The sequence below is a fragment of the Pelecanus crispus genome, chromosome 5, assembly GCF_030463565.1.
Source record: "Pelecanus crispus isolate bPelCri1 chromosome 5, bPelCri1.pri, whole genome shotgun sequence".
In the NCBI taxonomy this organism is placed as follows: Eukaryota; Metazoa; Chordata; class Aves; order Pelecaniformes; family Pelecanidae; genus Pelecanus; species Pelecanus crispus.
In genome coordinates this window covers 58,370,370-58,396,371 of record NC_134647.1, presented here as the reverse complement: position 1 = coordinate 58,396,371, position 26,002 = coordinate 58,370,370, and the positions used below count along the sequence as shown (strand labels likewise).

At 34.7% G+C, this 26,002-nt stretch overlaps 1 protein-coding gene across 1 annotated transcript in view; it reads left to right on the top strand.

Annotated features, from left to right (window-relative positions):
• DENND1B (DENN domain containing 1B) overlaps positions 1-26,002 on the top strand; it is a 161,123-nt gene that overhangs the window by 104,574 nt on the left and 30,547 nt on the right. Inside the window, exons 12-15 of the mRNA XM_075710021.1 lie at positions 4,052-4,097; positions 5,632-5,733; positions 13,790-13,915; positions 23,794-23,895. Of these exons, the coding sequence (XP_075566136.1) occupies positions 4,052-4,097; positions 5,632-5,733; positions 13,790-13,915; positions 23,794-23,895 (376 nt within the window). The remainder of the gene's footprint in view (positions 1-4,051; positions 4,098-5,631; positions 5,734-13,789; positions 13,916-23,793; positions 23,896-26,002) is intronic.

The window sequence follows — 26,002 nt, the reverse complement described above, 5'->3', positions numbered from 1 at the left end:
TTATATCCCTTTTTCTTTTTCACAGTAGTACAATAGAGCGGGGGAAAAAAAGTTTCCCTTTTATAGAGATGTTCAAATGGAAACTTAAAGTTCATGAAAGGAAATGCACAACTGATGAATTTACCACAGTAACTATAATTCAGACCTTTTAACTCAGATTTTTGTTCATTTACATTTGTCTGGTCATGTCTGGTTTGAATGGTTCTTTTGTGAGACAGGTTGGAATAGTGTAATATAAACACATAAAATACTTAGCTTTCCTCATGTTTTGGTGTATTAAGAGTGAATAAACATTTTCCTCATAGGTATACGATATATCAAGTTAGAGAACCTTGATGAATTCATAAGGTCCAAGTTTATCCTAGGCCAGACCTAGTGTGCAGTCCAAGAGGGTCATGTCAATTTAAAATTAATAAAATAATTTTCTAATTCTTTTTTATATTTTCATTTTGATAGAGCAAAGTTCTTTTTATAAAAGTGCCTTTTTTCCTTTTAGCTTAACATGCATTTTCATTCCTAGAAACTACATTGTCATTGCTTCACTTGGACTTTGTTGGGATGTCTCTCATGAACTCTCATTTTCTTAGTGTTGTTCTGAAATGATATTCAAATAAATGAAGCAGGGGATTATCAGTTTGATAATTTTATTCGTTCCAAGGGAGTAAGGCTATTTTTAAACTAAGATAAAATACATTTAAATCTACTAGTTTAAATACAGGCCCTTATCCTGCAATTTTTCTTTGCATGTTAATCATCCAACATATTTTGGAGAAGTCCACAATTTTTTTTATGAGTTGGACTATATATTTTCAAAATTTCGTAAAGATAAATGATATAAGTCTGTAGGAATTAGAATTTGATAAATTACATAAACTGCTCAGCTGGTATGTTTTGTCGGCATGAAAAACCAAAAATGTATCTTTGAGAAAACAGATCTATATTAAAAAAAATATTTAAATTCTTCCACTTGCCTTTTTAATCAAAAAGCCTCTTAGGTTCTATCAGGCAACCTGATATACATACTGGTTTTAGACATAATGTAACAGATGTTCTTAAAGTAGTACAAACCCACCAGTACTGAGCATCATTGTGGACTGTAATGCTGTCAGGATTGGCCAGGTTATGAGTACTTGCAAGGTCCAGTGTGTGAACATACCATGTATTTATTTACTTCAGGATTGTTTTTTTTTCCCCCCACATAGCTTATCTTGGCCTCAAATTCCATTATGAGAATGTCAGTGTGAGAATTGGAACAACTATCCAAAAAAAAAAGAGAGATAATAAATGCCTTTTTCTGAAAGATAGCAAAATATTAGTCAGTGAAAGTAATTTTTGTTTTAGCTCTAGAGGAAGCAAACACAAGAGAGTTACTAAAAATTTAATTTTCTGAATATGTTTTGAGACTTTAGTTCTTTTCTGCATTTAAGTTAGCAAAAAGATATTGTTGCACTCAGCCCAGTAGGTGGCTGGCTTTTCTTGAAAGCTTTTACAAAAATTAAGTTTGAGCATTGATATAGTAATTATATTGGAATAAAATTAATTTTTGTAAAGGAGAAAGCTTATTTCATCAAATTTCTGTGTAATTTCTTGGCAAACTAAGTCACTGATAAAAGAATGTATGACAGTTTTGTCTGTGGATGATAAAGCATCTGTTCTACTGATGCTCTGCTAAGAATATAATGCAATTAGAAAATTCAAGTTACAATTGCAACATGTCTTTTTGTGAGATTTGGTCTCTTCTGAATTGGGATATAGGCACGCCTATTTTCATGAGAATGGGACAATTATTTTCCAATTACCTTGCATGTTTTGCATAACATAGTAATTATTTTAGGCAATGATGCTGTAGATAAATAACATTTTTGGTAATAACATGCATAAGCAAGAGAAAAACTATATAGTGGCTCCCAGTAGTATCATAGTAAGCAATTTCATGTACCTATTGCAAACCTCTGCTGTTAAGGCTTCAGAATCCAACAGTAATAAGATTTGTTCTTTTGATGAAAATGATAAAATTGACTTTCCATACCCGCAATTTTTATTTCATGCATTTTCAAGACGTGTTTATCTAATTAGCTTTGTACCTTTATTCTGTTAGCTGAAATGATGTAGCTGTTGCTTTATTCTATAGAAAAGAGCTACACGCTACCCTTTTTAATGACAGATTTATTAATGGAGCAAATCATCAGCTATTTTAAGTGGGTACAGGTCTGGTGAAGCTTCTAGAACAGTGTTGGTGTACAAGAAGACAAGTGTGCCTAAAATACCTATGTGATATAGCACTTGTTTTCACTGTAGTTTCTCCAGTTCATGTTATTTGTAAGATAACTCTGATGTGATGAACCTGAGGATCTGTTTTGCTGCACATATTCAGCAGAAGAATCCTCAGTTGCGTATCAGTCATAGTCATTCTCATTGGCTTGGTTAAATATGGTATGTAGTATAAAGTGTCCTTATTATAGAGTGTTTTAAAGCTGTCTGATTCCTCACTGAATATAAATGTGTGTCTGCTCTGGAGGGACACCCATTTATGATTCTATGTAACTTCTGTTTAGTCCACAAAGGCATAAGGCCTTAGCCTGGATGAAGTTTTTCGGTATTGGGCTACGAAAAAGATGTATGGGGACATAGGGGTCTCCATTTCCACTTTTGGAAGCCCCATTGCCTAGAAACCTTAAGCCATGACAGTTTGCAGTCTCAGCAAACCTTTATTTTGATAATATAAACATGATGAAATCTTGTTTTGGCCTCAGTCAGTCTGGGGTTTGGGTGGGTTTTTGTTTGGTGGGGTTTTTTTTTTTTGTTTTGTTTTGGTTTTTTGCATCGGTCCCCTCCTGTGGGACATTGTTAATGGGAGCAATTGGCTAATCCATAGTGCGTACAGATTTTTCTAAAACTGGCTGCAGTCGCAGGCAGGTGAGAATTGCTACTTTTGCTCCCAGAGTTTGGACCAAATTTATGTGGCCATGTGAACTGATGCAGTGAGGTCTCTCCCTGGGCTTCAGGAAGTTGGTTGCCAATCAGTCCGTACCAGTGGCTCAGATCCATGATCGAATTAATACAATGGGAGAAATTATTGTATGCCAGCTATCTGTGTAACTTCTTATGAGTCATTTTACCTTTCATTTATTTTTCAGAGATTATTTTTATTTAGTTTTTCTCTCTGTACTCCCTTAGTATTTCATTTCCCACCGAGTTGTTTAAACCAGCCTATCTATCGCTCGCTTCTCTGGAGTGAATATTCGTAGTAATCTTGCAGTACCCAAAAGTGTGATGATCACTGGATGTTTTTTCCCTTTAGTGCTTCATACTGAGTATATTCTTTGTCAGATGGTGCCAGAACATGTTCACTAGAGGATGAAACAGAAGATTATAGGAAACCATGATAAATTAGCCTGACTAATTCAGTTTCTTGCTTGCATGCTGCAGGACGTCTCACTCCAGAGGCTTTATGTGGATATTTGTTTTATTTTGAGAAGATAGTTCCTTGTCTTATTCATATTGGAAATGAGAAGTTTACTATCTTGAGTTAATTAGGATATTACACAGCTTCCAAATGCCCACCAAGGAAGGGTTTCAGAAGCACATTCAGAAACAAAACTGGTGTTACTGATGTTTGCATTGCAGTGTGCTGATGTTAACTGGTACCATATTCTCCAGAATGGTCTTTAAAAGCATTGTAGTTCTAGAGACACACTACTTTTGGAACATCCGCTAGATTAGCTCTGCCATACAGTACAGTTGGTTATTTAAACTAGATATGGTAAGCCGGTTAGCAAGCCTTACATGTCTTCTCGCTCATACTTCCACAGTTAGGAACAGTGTCCTTTATTTTGTGGTCATCTTTACTGCAGGGTAAAAAAAAAAATAAAATAAAATTTCCCTTGTCTAGTAAAAATTTCAGTAGCAATTGTAGATTTAATACAAGCTTAAACAGTGAACGTTAACTCAGGACTGTATGTGCCAAGATTTTAATTTTTTTTTTTCCTCCACAAACGTTGTAGTAGTTGGTATTTAAAACAATAATTTGATCTTTTGCACTTTTTTTCAGTGCACCAATGCCTTATCTGATTGGTGTCCACTTAAGCTTAATAGAGGTAAGTTTACTATACACTTCTGTGTACTGGTAAGCATGAGGTCTGTGTGCCATAGATGATAATTTAAATGGAAATGCTTCAGAAAGAATCCCTGGTTTTTAGCATACAGAATTACAAAATTTAAGCTTCAGATGCTTTACAAAGTAAAAAAGTCCCTCTCTGAAATCTTACTTTTGAAGTGTTTTCTGGATACGTGTAAGTTCTACATCATGATTTGTTTCTGTGTCTATTTAATAGCTCAACGATAGCTTTTTTTCCCCTGCCTTTTTTAGTGGTTCAGCAACAGATTTTCCCAGTAATAAGAACAGTTAAAATTTATCTTGGCATCACCATCAATCAGAATTCAGCATCATTCTGATTTCCCAGATAATTTATGTTCCTGTCCCTCTGAAAATCTGTGTCTAACATTCATCCCATAACATTCATAACTATTAATTTAGAAATGAGTATTTTCTGCGAAGAAACAGGAGGTAGCCTTTTCAGATTTAAACATACAACAAAACAATAGAACTCACTGAAGCGGTAAGTAATAGCTGGGTCATAAATAGCTCTGCCTCTTTCTGTAACCATTTGATGACACCACTAAGCCTACGTGTGTAGTCTGTTTATCATGCAGAGTAGATAACTGATTTGGGAACTTTATTTGATTTACTCTTCTGCTAAAGCAGTTTCTAAGGATCAATTCATATTTGCTAAGCTGATGAGGTGGGTTCTCCCCCAGTCTGAGCCACTAGCACTTTCGTGTTTCCAAAAAAGAGCCTTCTGTCATGTACACTTCTTAACTCTAGGCATAGCCTTCTGTTCTCTCAAATCAAGTTCTTATGGTCTGCATACAGCGATCTTATCACCTTGACTAGAATAATTTTCCTTATTCCATCAGAAAATAATGGAACAGAAAGGCTTGCTCTGAAAAAGAAGTCATTCAATTCCTTCTGGAATTATTTGCTGGACTGCACTATTATGTACTATTGTAGGACCATATAGAAGAGAGTTGTATCCTTTTTTCCTGAAAGGAACAAATTGTTTAATTCTTAGCTGCTAGTCAAGTCCATTGATGAAAGATTGTTTCATCCATTCTTCTATAATACTAGTAGACATCATATGCCTGGGACTTAGATAAAGCTGCAAATAATTTCTTAGTTTTCTCTGCTTTTCATCTGATTCTATGATTAACGTCCTATCTTTCACAAATATGAGAGAATGAAATGTTGTTACAAGGTATGCATAGTTCCAATATATTTAACTGTGGTTTGTGTAAATCTTGGTTTTCAAGAATTCATCTTTTGAATATGCTTGTATTTCAGCGATTATTAATACAACCTCACTGTTTGATGAAGAGGAAGTGTTTTTAAAAGCTACTCTGAATCCTGCATCTAATTCACAAATCCTACATCTAAAGTTCAAAATATTGTCTTTGCCATTATTGTCCTTTGTAAAATCACCATTTCTAATCTAGCACATTATAATAAAAATGTACTTCGGGGGATGCCATAGTAAAATGCTTTTCCACTATTTTTTTTTTTCCTTTTAACAGAGAGTAAAAAGTAGATCACTGGAGGATGTGGTTTTGCTAAATGTTGACACAAACACTCTAGAAACCCCCTTTAATGACCTGAACAACCTACCTGGTGAAGTGGTGAGTCTTACAGATATTTAATTCCTTCTTTCTTATGTAGATGCTTGAATTACTAGTAGTTATTCTTGCCTGGTTTTGCTAACTGCTATGAAAGGAGTAAGGGGTGAAAAGCACCAAGTATAGACACCTATATTTGAGATTTTTGCCTTTTTGACAGTTGAGGAGATGTTGAATGGAACATCGTATTCCTTATTGTAAAAGTAGGATCATAATTATAAAGCTAGCTGCATTCATTAGGCATAGCTGCTTTAAACACAAGAGTCTCTTCATGTCATCTTAATCATTATATTACAAAGTAGGCATTTCTGTCTGCCTAGTGGCATGTCTTGCAAAAGAACGAGAGAGTTTTTGAAGGCAAAAAGAAGAAGGGGGCCAATTATCGGCTTCTGCTTCCCTGCCACCTGCCAGCGCTTTCCTTTTAATTAATGATCTGATGGCACTGGTCAATATAATAAGAAATGCTTGTACAGTTGGGGTCAGAAAATTCAGGCTTTGATCTCCTTCAACTTTCTGAAACATTTATTTGTTTTCTCTAAATTATTTCAGTTTTATTTTAATCTCTTCTATCCTGCTGAGGGCTGCGTGAATGAAAACCTATACTGTTTGTCATTTGCTTTGGCAGAGCAAAGACTGCTTACTTAGAATTCTATTTGTAAATTAAACTGCAAACCCAGTTTGTCATAAAAGACATCTGATCCTTTTGAAATGACGAAAACTGTCTTTTGTCTGTAAAGGATGATAAATTAAGTGCCAGTTCTTTCTGGACTTTGATCTTGCAGAGGGTGTCGTCCCCCCCCCCTTTTTTTTTTTTCTTATTGCCTATAGGGGAACATATTCTGTATATCATTTTAAATAGTCACAAAATTCACTTACCTTGTTTTTCTCAACAGACCCCTAAAAGAGTATCATTGTGAAACCACTGTTTTGATTATTTAGTTATAGATGCTCAAGCTATCACAAATGGTTGTCAGCACAAAGAATTTTGTATCAAAATGTGAAATCAAAGTGTTATATTTTCTGAAATTGTAAATCATAAAAACAAACTGTCTTAAAGTAAGGTGCTGTAGTGATGTACTATGTCTTTTGGTTTTGTTGGTAATTTGTATATATTTGGTACAATAGAAATCAAACTCTTGATGATTATATTAAGGTCTGTTCCTTTTGATTTTAGTGATGTTAAAATCTAGACTTTTTAAGGATCGTCTTCATCAGCCTTTCTTTTGACTCAGTATCAACTATAGTTCAGAAATGTGAAGGACTATAAAAATTAGTCTGTGATTTTACATTAGTGTATGAAAAAGTATACACACGGATACATGTGTATATGTAGTAATTTTGACTGTACTCTATTCGAGAGTATAGCAAGTTAAGTAAAAAATGAGTCATTTTCTGGTGTGTCAGTAATTTTAACTGACCTTGCATTCAGTGAATAAGCTTGAGGTTATAATGTCATGGAGGTACACACCTCTTGTCAAAAAAATAGCTAGGTGTAGAATTGAGAATTAGGCATCATCTTCCTTAAGATACTGGAGTTGTAGCTGGAGGTCCTTTGAACAGTAAAAAAGGGTATTTGTGCAATGAGAGGGACTTCTCATGTATTTTACAGATGCATATCAAAATGATGTCTGAATGAGTAGGCTAGCATGAAGAAAGTAAGGATACAGATCTTCATACTTTTAGAAGTATATTCTCCCCCAGGATATATGCATGTTACTATTATTAATGTTAATGAAGGTTATCCAAGTGTACAGAATATACAGTAGACTTAAAATATTTCATTCCATATCTAATATAGAACAAAACAGAACAACTATGTTTTATGCAAAATATACTTGCAGAATCTGAGGATTTTATGATGAAGCTTTTAATTTGAATATTCCCATGTCCTCCTCTACTTCAGCCTGTAAAGCACTTTCATTAAAACAATTTGATGGAAAACATACACAATTATAGTTGGAAAGCCTGGGAACAAAAGGCACAGACAACGTCTGTGTTTGGCTCATAAAATGACAAAATGCTTGTCTGTCTTTTGCGTTCATGGGGGCCAGTATAACTGCTAACATCTCAGTTAAAAAGTGTAAGACATAGGAGTGTAGAGTCAAAATGGTAAGTTAGACTTAAAACAACGCAAATGCCGAAGATACTTACATATGTGCAGCATTTTAACCTATATAAATAAACCTCATAAGCATACACACAAAGGTAGTAAAACTTCTGATGAAAAAATATAATGAGTACCTCTGAAGGGTGTTAAAATAGAATGAAGAACTGAAAATATAAAAGAAGCTGTAGTCTTAGTATCCCTTTCAAAAATTGATTCCAGGTTGGTTAACAGCCTAACAACAGAAATGCAGTATTTTCAAAGAGTTTTCTAAAACTGTTTCTTGTGTCTGAAGGAAATTGAGTAATTTTTTTTTTTGATCAATAAGCCTGATGTCCTCACAGCATAGGTATTTAATAGTTTACCCATGTATAAGTAATATGTCTATTAAAGTGCTCTGATTGTGATTTTTTTCATGATAAATTTAAGATCGAAAAAACATTATTATATGGCATTGTCTAATAAACTGTATAATAAATTAAGTGAGATTTAAAGGTATTTTTAAATCATTCACTTAAGCATTTAAATTATAGTTACAGGCTAGATGACTTTCTATGCATGTGAACTCCATTATTCTGTCAGACTGACCAGTGGTCTTGACTGTGCAAAGGTCAGTGGTCACAGTTGTCCTGAATTACCAGTCCTTTTTTCATGTGGACCCTCTGCTGCGTTGCATGCTGTAATCTTCTTAATGGCTTCATTCCAATATTCACACATAATATTTTAGATTTATTGACTGTTAGAAATACTACCATGCCAGTAGCAGTTCCGCTACTCCTAAGGTATTTAAAATTGGAAAAATAAATCAGTGCAAGACTTTCAGGAATCCTTTGTTTTCTTAAAGGGGGGAAAAAACCCTCTTTTTTCTCTCTTCTGACAAGAACACTTGTTTTTAAATTTCATCATTTCACTGTGAATTTGTCTATTATTTTTTAATTAAAAAAAAAGGAAAATAAGTAGGTACTTCTGTGGGAGTAAATTTCCTAATAAAATAATACTTGGATCACCACTTTAACAATGTAAGATGTTAGACAAAGAACATTTGTAATGTATATAAATTAGCAGAGACCATAGACACAAATTTATAAACTTTGGGTCTGATCCTGCAATACCTGCTTGCAGTTAACTCTGCAAAAAGACAAAAAGACGACTCCTTTGCTCAAATTTGAACACTTTCCAAAAAAGCTTGGAGAATTGAGGGCATCATGTTTAGCAACCAAGTTTTACTGACTTCTCCATAGACTAAGCAGAACTTTTATAAATATGATCTTCAGAAAAAAATAAGCTTTATAGGTTTTTAGCATCTTCTGTGGTCGTTAAATATTGTTAACCGTAAAATCTACAGAGCTGTTGAAAGGCTATGGCCTTTGTAGTGTGGTGCCTACACGCTAGGATGCAATACAGAGTCTAAATGGGTTTTAGAGCTTTATTTTTGAGATTCCTAAAGTCACAGTATTTTAATACCATAAATGGGGCATATGAACATTACTGTTCTAAAAGTAGCATTTGAGAAGTAGGCTGTAATTCAGGTAGAAAATTGAACTTTATAAAACAATTACTGGGAGTGCAAATTATTTAAGAAAATACAATGAATGATAGTATTATAAAGAAGTTATGGTGAACGTATAACAGTGCAACTAAAAAGATTGTTTTGTAAAATTTAAATATAATAATTTTTATGTTTTCCCATCAGAAAATAGCCAAAAATATTACTAATATATTTTAAAAACTCAGAGCAGTCAGTAGTGTTTGCAGTGTTATGAGGCAACTATTTATTTTGAATAAATTCTTAGAGTTGAGATTCCATTGAACCTTGATATACTTTTAGAAGCTAGAACGTGAGATTGAAAAGTACAACTGGTTTTGAAAGCATTTGCATTTAAGTAGTTGTTTTTGTCTAAACAAGTACTTGTGATTAAATGCTGGAGGGCTATCTGAGATGTCTAAATCCTGCATATGTAGATAATATCAAATATGTAGAAGCCCTTTCATTAACAATACTGATTTAAATCATATCAGATTCCACTTTGTTGTAAGGGTTTTGGTTTGTTTCTCTTCTATGCCATCTTCTCTCACTTTCTCGCTGTTGAGAGTGGGCTTACTTTTATAGTGACGTGATCTGGTGGAGAACACCAAAAGATAGTTTCAAGCGTAACAACTGTCACTGGTACCAGAGAAATACCTGGATACCTTCTTTTTCTTTTTTTTTTTTTTTTTTTTTTTTTAAGAGATCTGGTGGTCATTAGGAACCTCAATGCATGCTTCTGCATTTGTCAGGTGACAAAGGTTTTGAATACTTCTATATGTGCTTAAGTTTATATGTGTGCTTAAGTTTTTGCAGGAGCAGAGGCTTTGATTAATAGGTATATCATTTTACTAATTTATTTTTTTAACTTTATGAGCAGTTTTATTCTTCTACTCACATGAATACTGAAGAGATATTAACATGCTTTGTTTCTAATCAGATAATTATATTTTAGGAACCTTAGAAAGGACATAGGGTGACTATTTTAAAAAATAATGGGTTTTTTTTAATGACCAACACATATGTTTCTACATTTCAGATATACATGTGAAAGAAAAATCATGTATCAATCTCACGACTTTCTAAATCTGTGAAAAACTATTCTGTTGATTTAAACCTTCCTGAAGCTCTGATTGCTCTTCATTGGTAGTGTTTAGCAGTCCAATGAAGTCACCTTCCTACGAGAAGCTGTTGCTAGGAGAAGATAAAACCAGTTTGCTTATAGTGTAAATTAATAATACCATTTCTGAAACAGATCACTAGTGTCTTCCAGAAATAAATTTTAACAGCATTCTAACCCCTGTGGTTTGTTTGGAGTTTTTTATTTTTAAACTTTGTAAAAGTCTATTTCTGCTTAAGACATGCAAAGAAGAGGGGGGGGGGGGAAATCTGTCATTCTTAATCATAGATAGATAGATAAATTGGTTAAAGCATATATGAGGAAAAGATTTTGATAAAGATGCTGCTTCATATTCTTTTTGGCTTGGTGCCAGAACTGTGTATTTTCTTCGAAATTTTAGGAGCTGTTAATGATGTCATCCAAAGAGGTCTCTCACTTCTTTGGGTTTAGGTTCATGGATCTAAGTGATCACAATCCTGCTGTACACCATGTCCTTCTAAGTAGTTAAAAGCACCCATTCTTTTATCTGTACCTACTGTATTGATTGTAATAACTACTTTATCATGCTAACTTTGATTAAACTGTGGAACTGGGAGAATTTGCTGGCAACCTACCCAAATGCGCAGCTTGGGTTTGCCATCACTCAGCGGTGGGATAAGCCCTGAGAAAGCACTGTCCCTCTGTGTGCACGTTTGCTGACCTCAGCTTGAAGGAAACCTAGGCAGGTCTCAAGGGTGCTTCAGGTGTGCTTCAGCCAGGACTCCAGTTGTGATGACTGGGAAATCAGGTTTGTGGCCCACATTATCTCTGCAGGCTTTTTCTTAAGAGCACTGTGCTCCTAGTACTTCTGCAGAATAATCTAGTAGAGCTCTTCCTGCCTTTTAGCATAGCCTTCTGAGAATATCAAGTGTTGGAGGATCTTTCTTTGAACTCCAGCATAGCCTTTTTGAGGCTAGAACTCCCTCCAGGATGGCAGCACAAAAACCATGCATCTGACTTACATGTTTTTGTGCTGGAGAACCCGCCTTCAAACTGCTAGCCCATTGGGATGTTCTTAATATTGTTGAACTAATAACGTTACCAATACTGCAGTGAAGTGGGAGATTTGTGGCTTTCTATTGTTCTTTTTAACATGTTTTTGCCTAAAGCATCCTGTTTATCGATTCATGTTAGGGTACATAGGGCCTGCCAGAACTGAGAAAATCAGAAAATACCATTTTCCTTCACATCCCTCACTTTGTCCTATAATTCCTCTGCTCTACATCATCTTTACCCCTTTCTTCTTTGACCCTGTCTTATCATCTGCCATTATTTCCCCAAACTCACAAGGTATAGTTTAGAAGAGTGTAGATTTAAAAGAATGTAGAGAATTTTCGACCTTTTCCCTCTTTTATATTTAGAAGATGCTTTGTCTGTTATGACAGACGCATTTTAAGTTTGACAATTCTTTTTTTGACCCCACGTTACTGCTTTTGTTTTAGTGAAACTGAGCTAATGGTGATGGGCACATTTCCTTTGTACAAAGGTTATATACATTTATTTCCCCCAAATTAAATAAACCTTATTTTTAATAACTTTAAAATTATCATACAGTACAGAACAAAAAAAACCAACCCAAAACATGCATTTATTTTTTCAACCTTGAACTGCTTAACTGGTTTTTGTACTCAGACTTGTAGGTTTTTTGGTGGTGGTTTTGTTTGGTGGTGTTTTGGGGTTTTTTTTGGGTTTGTTTTTGTTTTTTGTTTTTTGTTTTTTTTTGAGGAAAAAATGTAAAGCAGCCTTGGTGTATGCTTTCCATGGGCTAAACGAATCAGGCTCTAAACTTTTATCCAGATTATGGAGCTTGGATATAAATTGAAAAGATCACAGCTATGGGGAAAAGACCTATACTGTAAAGACCTTTCTGCATAGATTATGAACATCATAACTCAATAATTTTTTTTTTCAAAACTATAGTTATAATTGGACCCAATGGGGGTCTCTCTCTTTGATCAGATCACAGTAACTGTGACTTTACACTGGAAAATGTCACTACTGTGAAGGTTTATCACCTGTAGAGCTGGTCTTTTCTCTGATGTCATGTTCGGTTCTCATTAGCATTATTCAAAGTTTAGTTGTTAATTAGGTTGGCACTTCAATTACAATCATCATCTACAAGAGCAGTCTGGACTCCTTGCGTAAAGAAACAAAAAGATGCTCATTCTTGCATATGTTTCTGTAAGAATGAAAGCTGTTTTGGTGATAGTTTGTGTTTATAATGTTCTGTTTAAAGAGTAACTCTAAATGTTACTTTGTATCGTTTTTAGTGACTTAAATATTGCTTTATTAGATATATTGCAATACAAAGGGTTGTAGAAACACGTATTCAACATAACTGGAGTTGACTTACTTCTCCAGCTATCCCTCACGTTGAAAATTAGGAGACTATAGACTATAACTGGGTATAATTCTACGTATCTTTAAAGAATACTGTAATAATTCCATAATTATATGATTTTTCTCCAAAGTATCTCCAAGTAAGGGTCATCTAAATTAGGATTTCTAATTTTTTTCCAATTCTGTATACTCAGTGATTGCTGTTTGCCAAGTCAGAAAAGACCTCTTTCCAATTAAAAAAAAAAAAAAAAAAAAAAAAAGCACTAAAATAAGAATGGTCTTGATTTGGGGTTTGTTTAGTTTGGTTTTTTTTAACTACAGGTGCCTTGTAAGTATTACTCTTATTTTTTTCCCCTTTGGTGTGTTTTATCTTCTAGGACAATGCTAAAGACAAAGTATCACTGAATTTACACAAACTTTTCTCCACTCTTTGACAGTGGTAGCAGCTACTCCCATGGTGCATAAGAAATTATGTAAGATAGTAATTTGACTTAAAAAAAAAATCCCTAAAACTGAATAGTAAGTGACCATTAAGAGTCCTTAAAAATCAGCCTTCATGGCATAAATAAAAGATATCCAACTGTCTTAATTCAAAACAAGTAGGTACATGTTATGATTGAGAAAAAAAAAATCTGCAGAAAAGTGGCTCACATGCAGTTTACTGTAAAATAATTAAGCTTATTTATGTCAAGAGGCCTTGGGAAAAAAGAGAGCATAAACCAATTTGCATTAGCACTCTACCATCATCCCCTGCTTTCATTTCAATTAACAGACCAGCAGGTGCTCTTTGCAGTTAAAAAGATAAGCTATCAAGGAGGAGGATGAATTTTTGGCTGACCTGTAGACACCATGGTTTGCCTGCTGATTGGGTTCATACCTCGCTGTACCAATTTCTGAGGTGTTAATTTAACTGTTCCACTCTGTCATGCAGGTCTCGGCCTTGAAAAATAAACTGAAAAAGCAGTCTACAGCTACGGGTGATGGAGTAGCCAAGGCCTTTCTTCGGGCACAGGCAGCACTGTTTGGATCCTACAGAGATGCACTAAGATACAAACCAGTAAGCTGCTTCTTTACTTCTTCTTTTCCTTGATTTCTAAGAGCACAGTCCCATTCCTTGCAAGGAAAATAGGAAATGTTTTATCCCAGTCTGAAACATCTCAAAGAAAACGTTTCAAATCTTACTCTGTGCTAAGGCTACGTTGGCAATTTAGAAGACACTACCACCTCCTGACAGTGAGTTGTACTGAAAAATAAATACTCGTCCAAAGTCAGCTATTTTCTTATTTGTATCCCTTGTATAATTTATTTAGTATAAAATCAGATTATATTAATGAAGCTACTTACACACAGCTCGCCTGGTTTAATGTGGTGAAGAACTGAAGAGGCTGTGCCTTTCAGACTCCATCATTTTTCACTGTACTGGTCCAGAGACTTTGCTGTATTTGAGACCAGAAGCTTTTTATTTCCTAGGAGAAGCCAGATACGAATCAAACATGCATCTCTTCTAGTATACACTTATCTTGATTCCCCTGAGAAGTTAGGAGAAATGAAAACCCATTTCATCCCATCAGAACTTCAGAATTTGTATCTCTGATGTTTTGCTGGTACCCAGTAAATTAATGTGTTATGGGTTTTCATCCTTTCTGGTTTATGAGGGTGGCACATATTGAGCCTATTAGCGATAACATCATTTATCAGAAACAACTTAGAGATTCATTTTGTCTGCCAGTCCAGATTCTTTTCCTGTGATATTTGCAAACTACTGATATTAGTTCTATTTGATAAAATGCATTGAGATGACATTGGCTGAATCGGATTTCGAGGATATGATGTTTGGTGGTCTGATGTATTCAGATATTTATTGAGATCTGATAGGAGAAAATCATCCTTGCTTGAGGTGTCAAGTTTGCAAAACTGGTGGGTGTGTGGGTGCATGGGCGAATGTTTGTTTGGGGGCGAGGAGGGTGGTGTATTCTGTTGGGTAAGGAACTATGTGGTATTCCTTGGTGGAAATGGATAGGATCGTTATTAATTCCAGATAAGGCCTTTTCCTGGAGGAAACATTAAAATACAGTATGGCAGGGACTTCCTTCTACCCAAGTGGTTCTTTTACAGGTAGTCTTTTTTGCCATGAGCATTTTACATGCTAGCTGTCTGTGCCATTGATAACAATTGTTATTGAAATGAAAAGTAACCCATGCAGAAATGAAGTAATGTTTAAGGGTTTAGTTCAAGTATCTGTGTTTAGCAGTCATTATAGGGTTTTTTTTATGATATAGAAAGCCAGTTTGCATACTATATTGAAATGACTGTACCTGTTTTCAAAATTGCTGGAGTTCAACATGGTACTAGTTTCACTAAAACAAATAATTCCGACAAAACAGATAGTTGTCATTTATTCCACAGTGGCATTACCTGACATTGCTTCAGGAGGGGTTATCTAATTTGTCCCTTAGTCTAAAGGTGAGGACACTGGTCTGTGTCAACTCATGGCAGCTTGCAGTAAGAGCTGTTAAGTCAAAAAGTGTCTTAATCTATATTTGATATATGCGAACAGAGTGGTGTCAGTCTGCTGGATGTCCTTACCTCTGTTCTGACCAGAAATAGGCTCCAATCAGTCCTTTGTTTTGGTAAGTTTGTTGAACTGAATGCGGAAGTTCTTTAGCATTCTGGTTAGCATCTCTGTTCAAGTGAGCTCTCCTTCTAACTGATTTCCATTTTATTTCAGTTTATCTGTTGGCATATCTGAGATATCTACATTTGCACTGTATTGGAAGTAGTGCACCATGCATTGTTTCAACTGGCAAACATTTGTCAAAGTGACCTTTGCAGATCTTTGCAGTCTTTCTTTCTACATTACTTTCTTTTGCCTTTTTTTTTTTTTTTTTTTTTTTTTGGCTCCACTGATTGTGTATAAGAGAAGATATTTATGAAACCATTGTGGGCTGATGTGGGATTTTTTTCTGTTTTGTTTTGTTTTTTTGTTGTTTTGTTTGGGTTTTGTTTTGGGTATTTTTTTTTTTTAAAGATACATTATTTCAGAATATCTTAACAAGCAGAAGTCTGCTGGCAAATACCAGCATATCTTGGATGGGCATCAACTTGTCCAAAGACAAAGCATATTTTAAAAAAAAAAAAAAAGTGTAACTGTTACTTTGAGCTGTGTTCACATTGTTTTAACTAATTTTAGTATTTTACAGGATTTTTGTTGTGATAGAAAAATCTATTAGAAGCCGAATTTGCTCTGGATTAGTAGAAACTAAGAGGAGTTGTCCCATGATTGTTCAGCTCATTTTACATGAGCCTTTTTAACTCAGTTTAATGCATTGTGAATTGGGAAGTTCAAAAGATCAAATCACATTTATAGCATCACAGAATCATTTAGGTTGGAAAAGACCTTTAAGATCATTGAGTCCAACCATTAACCTAGTACTGCCAAGTCCACCACTAAACTATGTCCCCAGGCACTACATCTACACGTCTTCTAAATACCTCCAGGGTGGTGATTCAATCACTTCCCTGGGCAGCCTGTTCCAATGCTTGACAACCCTTTTGGTGAAGAAATTTTGACTGCTGTAGGACCGTTTGTCAGGAGTCTCAGAACTTGTGAATTGTTATTGCAAACAATTGTTTTGGAGTCTATGGTGCTAGATGTAATAAGGAAATCTAAACCACAGCTATGGACTTTTATTTACATTCTTTCAGGAGCTCAAGTAGTATTCGTGTAGAAAATTTGTAGGGGGTATACTTAAATGAGAATATTTTCTATATAGATTTGAAATACTTTTGCTATGAATAAGCTTGTCATATTTTCAGAATCAAGAACTGAGAGGTTTTGGGGTACGTTTTTTAGGATCACAAACATCCTGATGAAAAATAAAATAATGTGTTTGGATAGTTATCGATTGCTTGTAAGTTGAAAAATATGTTTAAGTGAACTATTTTCCTTGCAACAGTGTGTTCTGTATGATTTTAACTTGAAACGTGAAACAACTGTCATTAGTATTCACTTTGAGTAAAGAACAGCTTTGATAGTGTCTGTACTCATCCAACACTTCTCTTTACTCCAAACGCTGTTCATCACACTGTACACTCACTCTGTGCAACTGTTTGTTTTCAGCATAGGACAGATTCTCCTCGGTATAGCAATATGTCTTGAACAAACGTCTAGCAATTATTGAAAAAAAATGATTGGTGAAAGGGAAAATGGGAAGCTTCAGGGGTCTTGGAAGGAGTTCATGGGACTCCAAAAGACCATATGGAAAATTTGACTACTCTAATGCAGACAGGAAATATGACATGTAGTAGATAAAAGTGATCATATTTTTTGTGTAACAAATGATAATAAAAATTTTAATCCAGTGAAAGTTTCCAAGAAAAGTGGAAATAGTTGTTTTTTCTGATTTAATCAGGATACTGAATTAAATAAATCAGTCAAATTGATATAACTACCAGAAGTATTTTTGTAATATGCTACTTTACATTAGCAAATAATAATAGGAGTGGATCTGTAGAGCAAAATGTTGCAGTTATTGCTAAGGACCTGACATCCACACAGTGTGCATGTCTAGCTTTATTGTGGTTCTTATTTTAGTCTGGTGTTGAATACTGAATACCCATGACTAGCTGGAGCTCATTTTCTGCTTTAGTTTAATCCAGAAGGAATTCAGTTAATGCATGGTAGATGGGGGTGACTGAAAAAATTCTTTATACAACCTCTTTTACTATGTTAGCACTGTTCCAAAATTTTAATAGGGAAGAGAAAAAGAAAATAAAACAGATTCTTATCCGTATTTACTTCGCTGTCATTTGATAAATGACTGAAAAATAATCCTGAATAAAATTGTCATCAGTGGAATAGTGAATTAGAATGTTTTTATATATGGTCCCATTCACCCAGAAGACTGCAATCCATTTTGATAAGGTAATGTGCATGGACTTTGAGGGGGGGTGTGTGTGGTGTGTCTCCAGCAGTGCAGACCTACAGCAGTGGCAATGAGGCCATTCAAACTGTTTTGCTATAGGGAGCCCTGGCATATAGAAGAGCAAGTGGTCAGTGCATGGTTGTACTCGCCCAGCTAGCAGCTGTGGTATGAGCCATTGCGCGATCTGCAACATCAGTGATCACAAACAGTTTTGATCACAAGAGTCTAACCCTCCTGAGACATTGCAATGATCAGAGTGTTGTGACGTAAGTGCTTCTTACGCCATGTAAATGCATATACGAATCCAAATTATGTTTACTTTGGGTGGTCTGAACTTAGCCTTGAACCTTTTGTTGCTCCTGTTTTCTTTGGGTAGTCCAGCATTTGGGAATTTATTGTGGAATAAGATTGCATGTTCCCTGCTTCAGAATTGCATGCATAGGTGGGAGTTAGATACAAAGATTACACTTGTGCACTTTGTGTCATTTTGTCAATCAGTGTATGTGCAACATGTTTTTTCTGGCTGTTTTGCTTTACACATTCTTCATGGGTCAGTTTTAGGCATCCTTCCTTGTATTAGACAAGAGCTGTGCTGGTCAAACATTTTAACAAATCTGTGGTGGCTGGGGAGAATGGGCCTTATACATATACTTGTGCAAACCTTGCAGATGAAAGCAAAGACTAGTAAATTTTTTCCAATAATCAAACACAGTATGGTCTGTTAATAAAACAATATATGATATAAAGAATTCTTAAACAGACAATATACCCACTGACAATCTGTCTCAAGACAGGGAAAGGTAAGAGAATGAGGAAGGAGTGGAAAAATAATGAGTATAAAAATATTCACCATAATAGAGATTCATTTTAACATCATCAGGAAAATAAGCAGCACAGAAAAGCTGTTTGCTCTTAGGCAGCAAACATCAGGAGGATATATAGGTGTGATTTTTTTTTTTTTTTTTAAAGGTAATTCATCATGGCAAGATAAATACATTTAAATGTATTTCAAATAAACAAATCCTCTTACTTTATGACACTCTATTAAAAGATTATGGAATATAAGTAACAAACTTATTTTCTATCTTTGAAAAATTGGCTTTTCTCCAAGAATTAGCTAACAAAATATTAAGTTGTTGGAAAAAAAAATCACCTCTTTTGGGGAAAAAGTCCTCAAAGCTCTTGATGTTACAACAAAAGAAATAAATCCAGGATAACTTTGTTTTAAGTTATGATGGTTGTAACATCACTCATCAGAAATTAAGAAATGAAGCGCAAAGGCTAATGGCTTGCTCTGGAATGCTCAGCAGTAGGAGTTCATGGTCTCATCAGCACGCCAGGGGTGCTGAGATAACTTCCAGCTTGAAAATAGCACAACCTGTCAGACCTCACTTTAATTGAATGCTAACTGGAGTGCTTTGGGCCAATATTGACACTATTTTAAGTAGTGACGGCGGCTGTCCGACAGATGCAGGTATTGTATCCAATATACAATAAAGCAAAATAATACAAATAAATGTTATATTAGGAAACAAATAGATATTTTAAGTTTCAGAATCCACCTGAATTACTTGAGAATGCGTAAGTAATGATTGCTTATGATTGAGTTTCAAAATGAAACCTTTTGAGGACAGGTATCTCTTGCAGTGGGCATTGACTTGTTTACCTTTCCCCCAAGAGTTAGGCATAAAAAGTACAGCAGAGTACAGAAACAGAGAAAGAGTAATGAAATGTCAGAACATAGTTTGTGTTCAAATCCAGAACCATCCTGTGAAATATCTGTTATGACTATTTATTGTGACTTCCGTAAGAATTTTAATTTACATGTCAAAACCCATATTGTTTAATTTGTCTTAAAGGACCATAGTAGTCCTTTATTGAATATAGATATTGTATTAATAGGAGTTGTAGGCTTTGATTGTGACTATAAGAAATATCAGCATATCTGAATCTTTGTTTGGGTAGATTGCAAGAAATTTGCAAATTTTACAGAAATCTGTGGTAATTTTAAAGGGAACCTTCCTGAGTAGAATCATAGGTCATACTCAGTTATCCCCTGGCCTTTATCTCCAAATGTCATGACAACAGATGAAATGTCAGCTTTGTACTTCCTGTATTTTAATCACAGGAATTTTAATATCAAAACCAAAATGGTGTTTAAAATTTTATTTTTTAAAATAAATTATACAAAACCAAAGAAGCTATGCACATACCTACCTACCTTATACTCTTCATATAATAAGTGAGAGTTACCATATGAAACAGTATTAATTATAACAATAGCACAAATAGTTGGTATGAGTCATCTCATGCTAGAGATATGCATGTTTTCTGAAATAAAGAATTAAAATGTTTGTACTTCTTGTTCAAGTTAAATAGCACTAGATTTAGAAAGCACAAGCATACCTTCTAATCTAGATTATTTTTGCTTTTAAAACGATCACGCTGTTTTAGCTCACTGTTTTCGTGTTCCATTGAGGTCTGTATAAATAGCTTGCTTAAAATGTAGCTTAGAGTAAGAAATTCCTGCTGTGCGTGGCAAGCTATGAAAGGGGAAGAAAATTCTATAGCAACTGTTGTTAAAAGGACAGATATCTTGTTTGGGCATAGATTGTTTGGTCTGAGTATTAGCTGTCTACTTTTCAGTATAGAGTCCCCACTGGGTTTTGATCGAACTTGTTTTGAAAGTACATTGTAGATCAATACGACAGGGGCCATTTGATGGTCTAGTAGTTAAATATCAGTGGAGCATTCCTCCAAAAGTCAGCTTGTAGAAGTACCCGGTTGTATGTGCAGAAACAAGAATTTTATCAGCTTTATGTGCAAAAACTTCTAGAGCTAGTTTTATTTATATCGATTCAATAATTTATTTTTGAAATAGCACTTCAAAAGGCTTCATGTTTACAGTAATAATCTTGAAGATTTGTGAAATTTTTATTGGGAAAACAATTTTGTTGTTTAGAGCCTTGAACAAATAAAAGAGCTAGGAGTTAATTGTATTATTTAATGAGATTTCAGTAAAGTTACAGCAGATACCCTGAGAAAACAGTGTGGAATTTCTACAGGTTTCAACAGATTTTCTCATTTTCATGTGCTGAACAGGTAGGACCTTTAAACCTACTCAAATTTTAAAGCAACCTTGCTATCGGTAGGTTCAAATAACATAGATGACTTTTGGATGTGAACTCTTTATAGATCTAAATAAATTTTCAGCTAGGGAATAGCTTTGGTTATTCTGTCTCTGAACTGTACTGATAAGAGAACAGATGCACCAATGCATGAGTGCTTGCTAAGTGGCTGAAGCATCCAGCGATTAGAGGAAGGTATTTGGGAAAATATTACAGCCATGCACTAAAAGTATGTGTTGAACTACCATTTCCTGGCGTTCTGTTACATAGCTCGGGTGGGAGAAGTGCCATCAAGTAAAACTATCTGTCTGCTCTCTCTCCCCAGGCTGATGTGAAAGGGAGAACAAGCATGCCTGTTTTCTCTTCTGCTGGGAGATAACATCTCCTTTTTCTCTTTCATCTTTCTCAAGACAATTGTGAAAGTGGCAGTGGAGGCATAGCTTAGTTTTTATTTTTATAAATAGTATATTTCAAAAATACTATTTTCTCTCTTTGGTCCTAAATTTAATGTTTCATAGTATGTCATGAGCCATCATCTACTCAGTTCTGCACCCCCACAAAGCTTCTGTATTTCCAGAAATCATTTCTTTGTGTAAAAACAACAACAACAACAAATATATATTTATATAAATAAGGAGTTGTTATAATTTGCTGCCTTGAAATTTTTTGGAAGAATGACAGAACTGAGAAGAGCATCTGCCCTCAGGACACTATGTCTTGTACCACCGTATCTCACTGGACACTGTTTCATTTGTTTTGATGCACTTTGAATTTGCTATGTAGCTTGGGGTCATCTTCTTAAGACAAGAGTCTTTAGGAGCTCAAGAATAGCTAATGCAAAGTGGGTCAGGAAGGCGGTGCTATTTAAAGTACCACAAACATTTCAAGCTATTTGGCAGATCCAGCATGTCCTGCAAGTGTACAGTGTTCACCAGCTATCTTGGGATAAGCAGTAGGTGGAGTAACTTGAGTGCTTCTCCCAGAGACTTGATCGACATAGTGCTACATATTGTATTGATATGGGTTTGCATATCACAGCATTCCAGTTACTCTGTGAAAGGGGAAGGATTATGTTAGGTAAATGTATAGCTTCTAGCTCTTCCAGTGAGATTTCTTTTCTGAAATCAGAGGTTCCATAAAGAAGTAAGGGTGTAAAACTTAAAACCAAGTTAGACATGAACTTAAGTACTTTGCTGAGTAGGATTTGACCTCTTAAAAGAGAGACTTAAAAAGGGAAGCTTTTGATAGTATAAGAATAGGATTTTAAAATGACATCACAGTGTTTTTACTGCAACGTTTCTTTGGATCGTACTTGAACCATTTAAAACCAAAGTGCAAGGTGTAAAGAGCAGTTGAAAATGATTTAGCGCTACTCCACCAAACTCACCTAGGTCACATGCAGAAAACAGCGATAGTCTGGAAGCGCATAACTGCACAGTCAGCCAGGATGATAGGAAGATGCATGAAGTAGCATGTGCGGTTAAAGTTAAACAGGGTTAGGAGCAGAAAGCTGGGGTGATCATGGGCATGAATAAATTTGTCTTTAAAGTGGCTAACAGTTGGAGCTATTGTGAAGATCAATATAGCAGCTGTCTTTGATCTTTTTTCTTTTGAATGGCTGAGGTGTCTTTTATTCTGTTGTGGGACTGCACTGTATGTGTAGCTTTTGGGTAGTGAAATATTCTATGGTAGATTTAGATGTGGCGTTTTGTTGGATTCCAAATTTTCTGTCTTTGAGACCTTTGGTAATTGTTTCTAACCTGGTCTTTGTTTTGGTTTTGTAAGCCTGGCTGAGGGGCCTTTTGGCTTTACGATGAAATCAGTTCATACACCCTGATCACTACACAACTGTTGTAATGTACCTATTCAGTTAAGTCTAACAGCTTCAAGTATTTATCACAAAGTATTGACAAGAATAACAGGATGGGAAAGAATGCTCATCAGAAATGTCCAGTGGTCTATGCACACTGAAGATAGCAAATTTTAAATGAAATTAGGGAGTAACATAGGAGTCAATTTGATTGTTTATAAATAATCTTATTAGCATCTTTTATTTTTAAATGAATGCTGTTTTCAGTAATAGTTTTTTCAACAAACACTTCATTTTCAATGAATGCCTTTTTATCTTCTTTCATCATCAAAGTGTTTTGGTGCAGGGTTTTTGGTAACTGTAGGCTATGCACTTTTCCCGTGTGAGGGGAAATACATTTTATTGTATTAAATGTTAATCTCATCTATTCAGACTTCTCCATAACAATGTTCCAAAAAGTTTATACCTTTTGTTTTGTGTAAAAATAAAACAGATGTGTATTTCAATAATTTCCTGCTAAATCAACAGTATATTTATCAGTCTTCTCATGTTTTGGTAGAATAAATGTAAAAATAATTTGGTGCAGATACATGTTTTTGGACTGAATTAGAGTTGTGGTTTACTAGTATTGCTGGTGCCAGGGAATCAAAGTAATCCTGAACAATAATGCATGTTAAATTATTTGAAGCAGTGGACCCGCTCTTCCTCAAAATTTGAACCACTTCCTTGAAATATTTAATGAAGGGTGCTATAAAGGTAACGTGAACCAACTGTAAACCGCTTACTTTTTCTTTGCAGCACATATTTTGTAGACTGATTTTTCATAAACCAGAGCTTCAATTACAGCATGTATTTTGAGAACTATTTAAATATTTTATGAAGATTTGGGGCTTTTTTTGTTGTTGTCTATGTCTGTTTAATTGGGTGCATGTTTATCAAGATTGTTTGAAAGGGAATATTGGTATGTATTGACTATTAATAAATAAATAAATTTGTAATGGAGAATTTTAAATAAATCGGCATATTTTTATACTCTAGTTACCATCTAACGTCTTCTGTTTAAATTTTTTAGGGAGAGCCTATAACTTTCTGTGAGAATAGTTTTGTGAAGCATCGTTCCAGTACTACTAAGCAGTTCCTGGAAACTGCTGTTAATCTTCAACTGTTCAAACAGGTATGAGAGGGTAAATGACCCATTTTTTAATGATTTTTCTCTTAAAACATACCCATATTTAAATACGTTTTCCTTTCTGTCAGTTTATGAAACTCTGGGATAAAATATAAGTACAAATACTTTGTGTACAGATGGTTATCCCAGTTTTGTTGTCTTTTTAAAACTTCAGTTAAAAAGGGAGAGTGGGGGTGGAACTCAACAAAAAAAATGACCCCAGGGTGCAGAGCTAGTGTAGCTTCTCTTCAGAGCCAGTCAACAAGTCATCTAAACAAGAAAAATCATGGATCTCCGAGCTTGATGGTTGAATTTCATTTTCAGCTCTCTTGGCTCATGACCAAAGAACCTGAACAACATAGTCCTTACTTAAATTGGCCTTCAGTGGCATTTTATTTAAAAACTGGATTCATACTATAATTGCAGTTTTCATTGCTAGGCTTTTTGAAGTGTGCACACAGAGAATGTTACTAACCCAAGCCATAGGGGTGGCCTGAAGAATATTCTAGCTGATTTGTTAATATAGATTTGAACTAATAGAGAACAAATTGTTGAATGCCTGGCACAGCTCAGTAATGGTTTTATTACAGTCTTTGAAATTAATTTTTTGCTTTGATTTTATTCTGTAGCTCTTTTTTTTTCTCCCTTTTCATCACATGACCCCATTGCATCAAAAGGGTGTTAAGAAACTTATTAATAGATTTTTAGGAAAATCTGAATGAAATGAGAAGACTCATAAAAGTATATATTTGTCTGCAAATATCTGGAATGATTGAGGCATGGGAGTTCATGTTTAAATAATCTGGTGGACTTCTTTAAAGATATACTACCATGATAGATAAGGGAAATTCATTATATGTAAAATCTTCTAATTTTCAAAAAACATTTGGTGTTAATCAGAGGCTAATGTCTAAAGTAAAGATTTATGCAAGGATGATGGTTTGTAGAAGTCCTACGAAAATACGTTTCTCCTAATTGTATAAAAGTTAAATACTGATCACAGAATTGGGCTCCTTTAATTTTACTGTATTTTATTTTATACAATAACAAAATGGAAATAAAAATATGAAATAATAAAGAAGAAATCTGAAACCTTTTGAAGTATCTAGCACATATGATTGACATGGAAAGAAGTAACAGAGTAAGCCGTGTTGTTTACATTTTGCATATCTCAGTGTGATAAGCTAGCATGAAATTTTCTTAGTAGAAAGCTGCCTACAAGCAATGTTTCTAAATTGTTGTCACATTACTACTACTAAAGCTAGATCTTCAGCTATAAGAAAAAGGTTTAACTCCACTGAAATGAATGAGCTTGTCAGTGTGGCTCTGTACTTACCCATTACATTTTAATGTGTTCAATTAAACAGAATCAGTTTACAGTTTGTTTATAGCTTGCTTTAATTTTATTTCAACTAAAGGAAATAATATATTTTAGAGGATTAGGAAATTGTAACAATTTTGATGATGTGTGCGGTTCAGTAGTAGTAGTAGTAGGCTTTTTTTCATTCCTAGTTTCTGTTGTGAAGGTTACTCCTACTTTTTCAACTAATCCTCAGCCCAGCTGCATCTTCTCCAGTTTTTCCTACTGACAGATGAGCTGTTTTCAAAGTTGCTTGTGTTCAAAAAGACTAAACTGTATTTTATTCTGTTCTGGAAAATCTTTTTAAGCAGAAAATAGTTCTTAGAAGCATCCTTAAACCTAGACCAAGCAGAAAATAGGTACTTTAAACGCACCCTTATTCCCATAACTGACAAGTAGGCTTTATTTGTGCCATTTTATAAAATCCTTCTTCTGTCCTTTTTTTCTTTGTAGATTTTTAATCTTCTCCCCCTCTCTCCTGCATTAAGACATGTTAATTCCTCTAATTTAACCATTCTTTTAATTTTGGAAGTTGTCACATCTTTTCCCCAAAGTACCAGGAAATCACTGTTGGAATAAATTGTGGAATTAATTCTTTGTGTTACTCCCATTCAGATTATTTTAATCTTCAACATCATCTGTTTTTACTTCGTATTGCATTTTGATGTGCTTTCTAGTAATTGTATCCCAAAATCTATTAGCACATGCCAGTCTTTTGTACCAGAATCAACTGACCTGTAAATAGGATCAGTC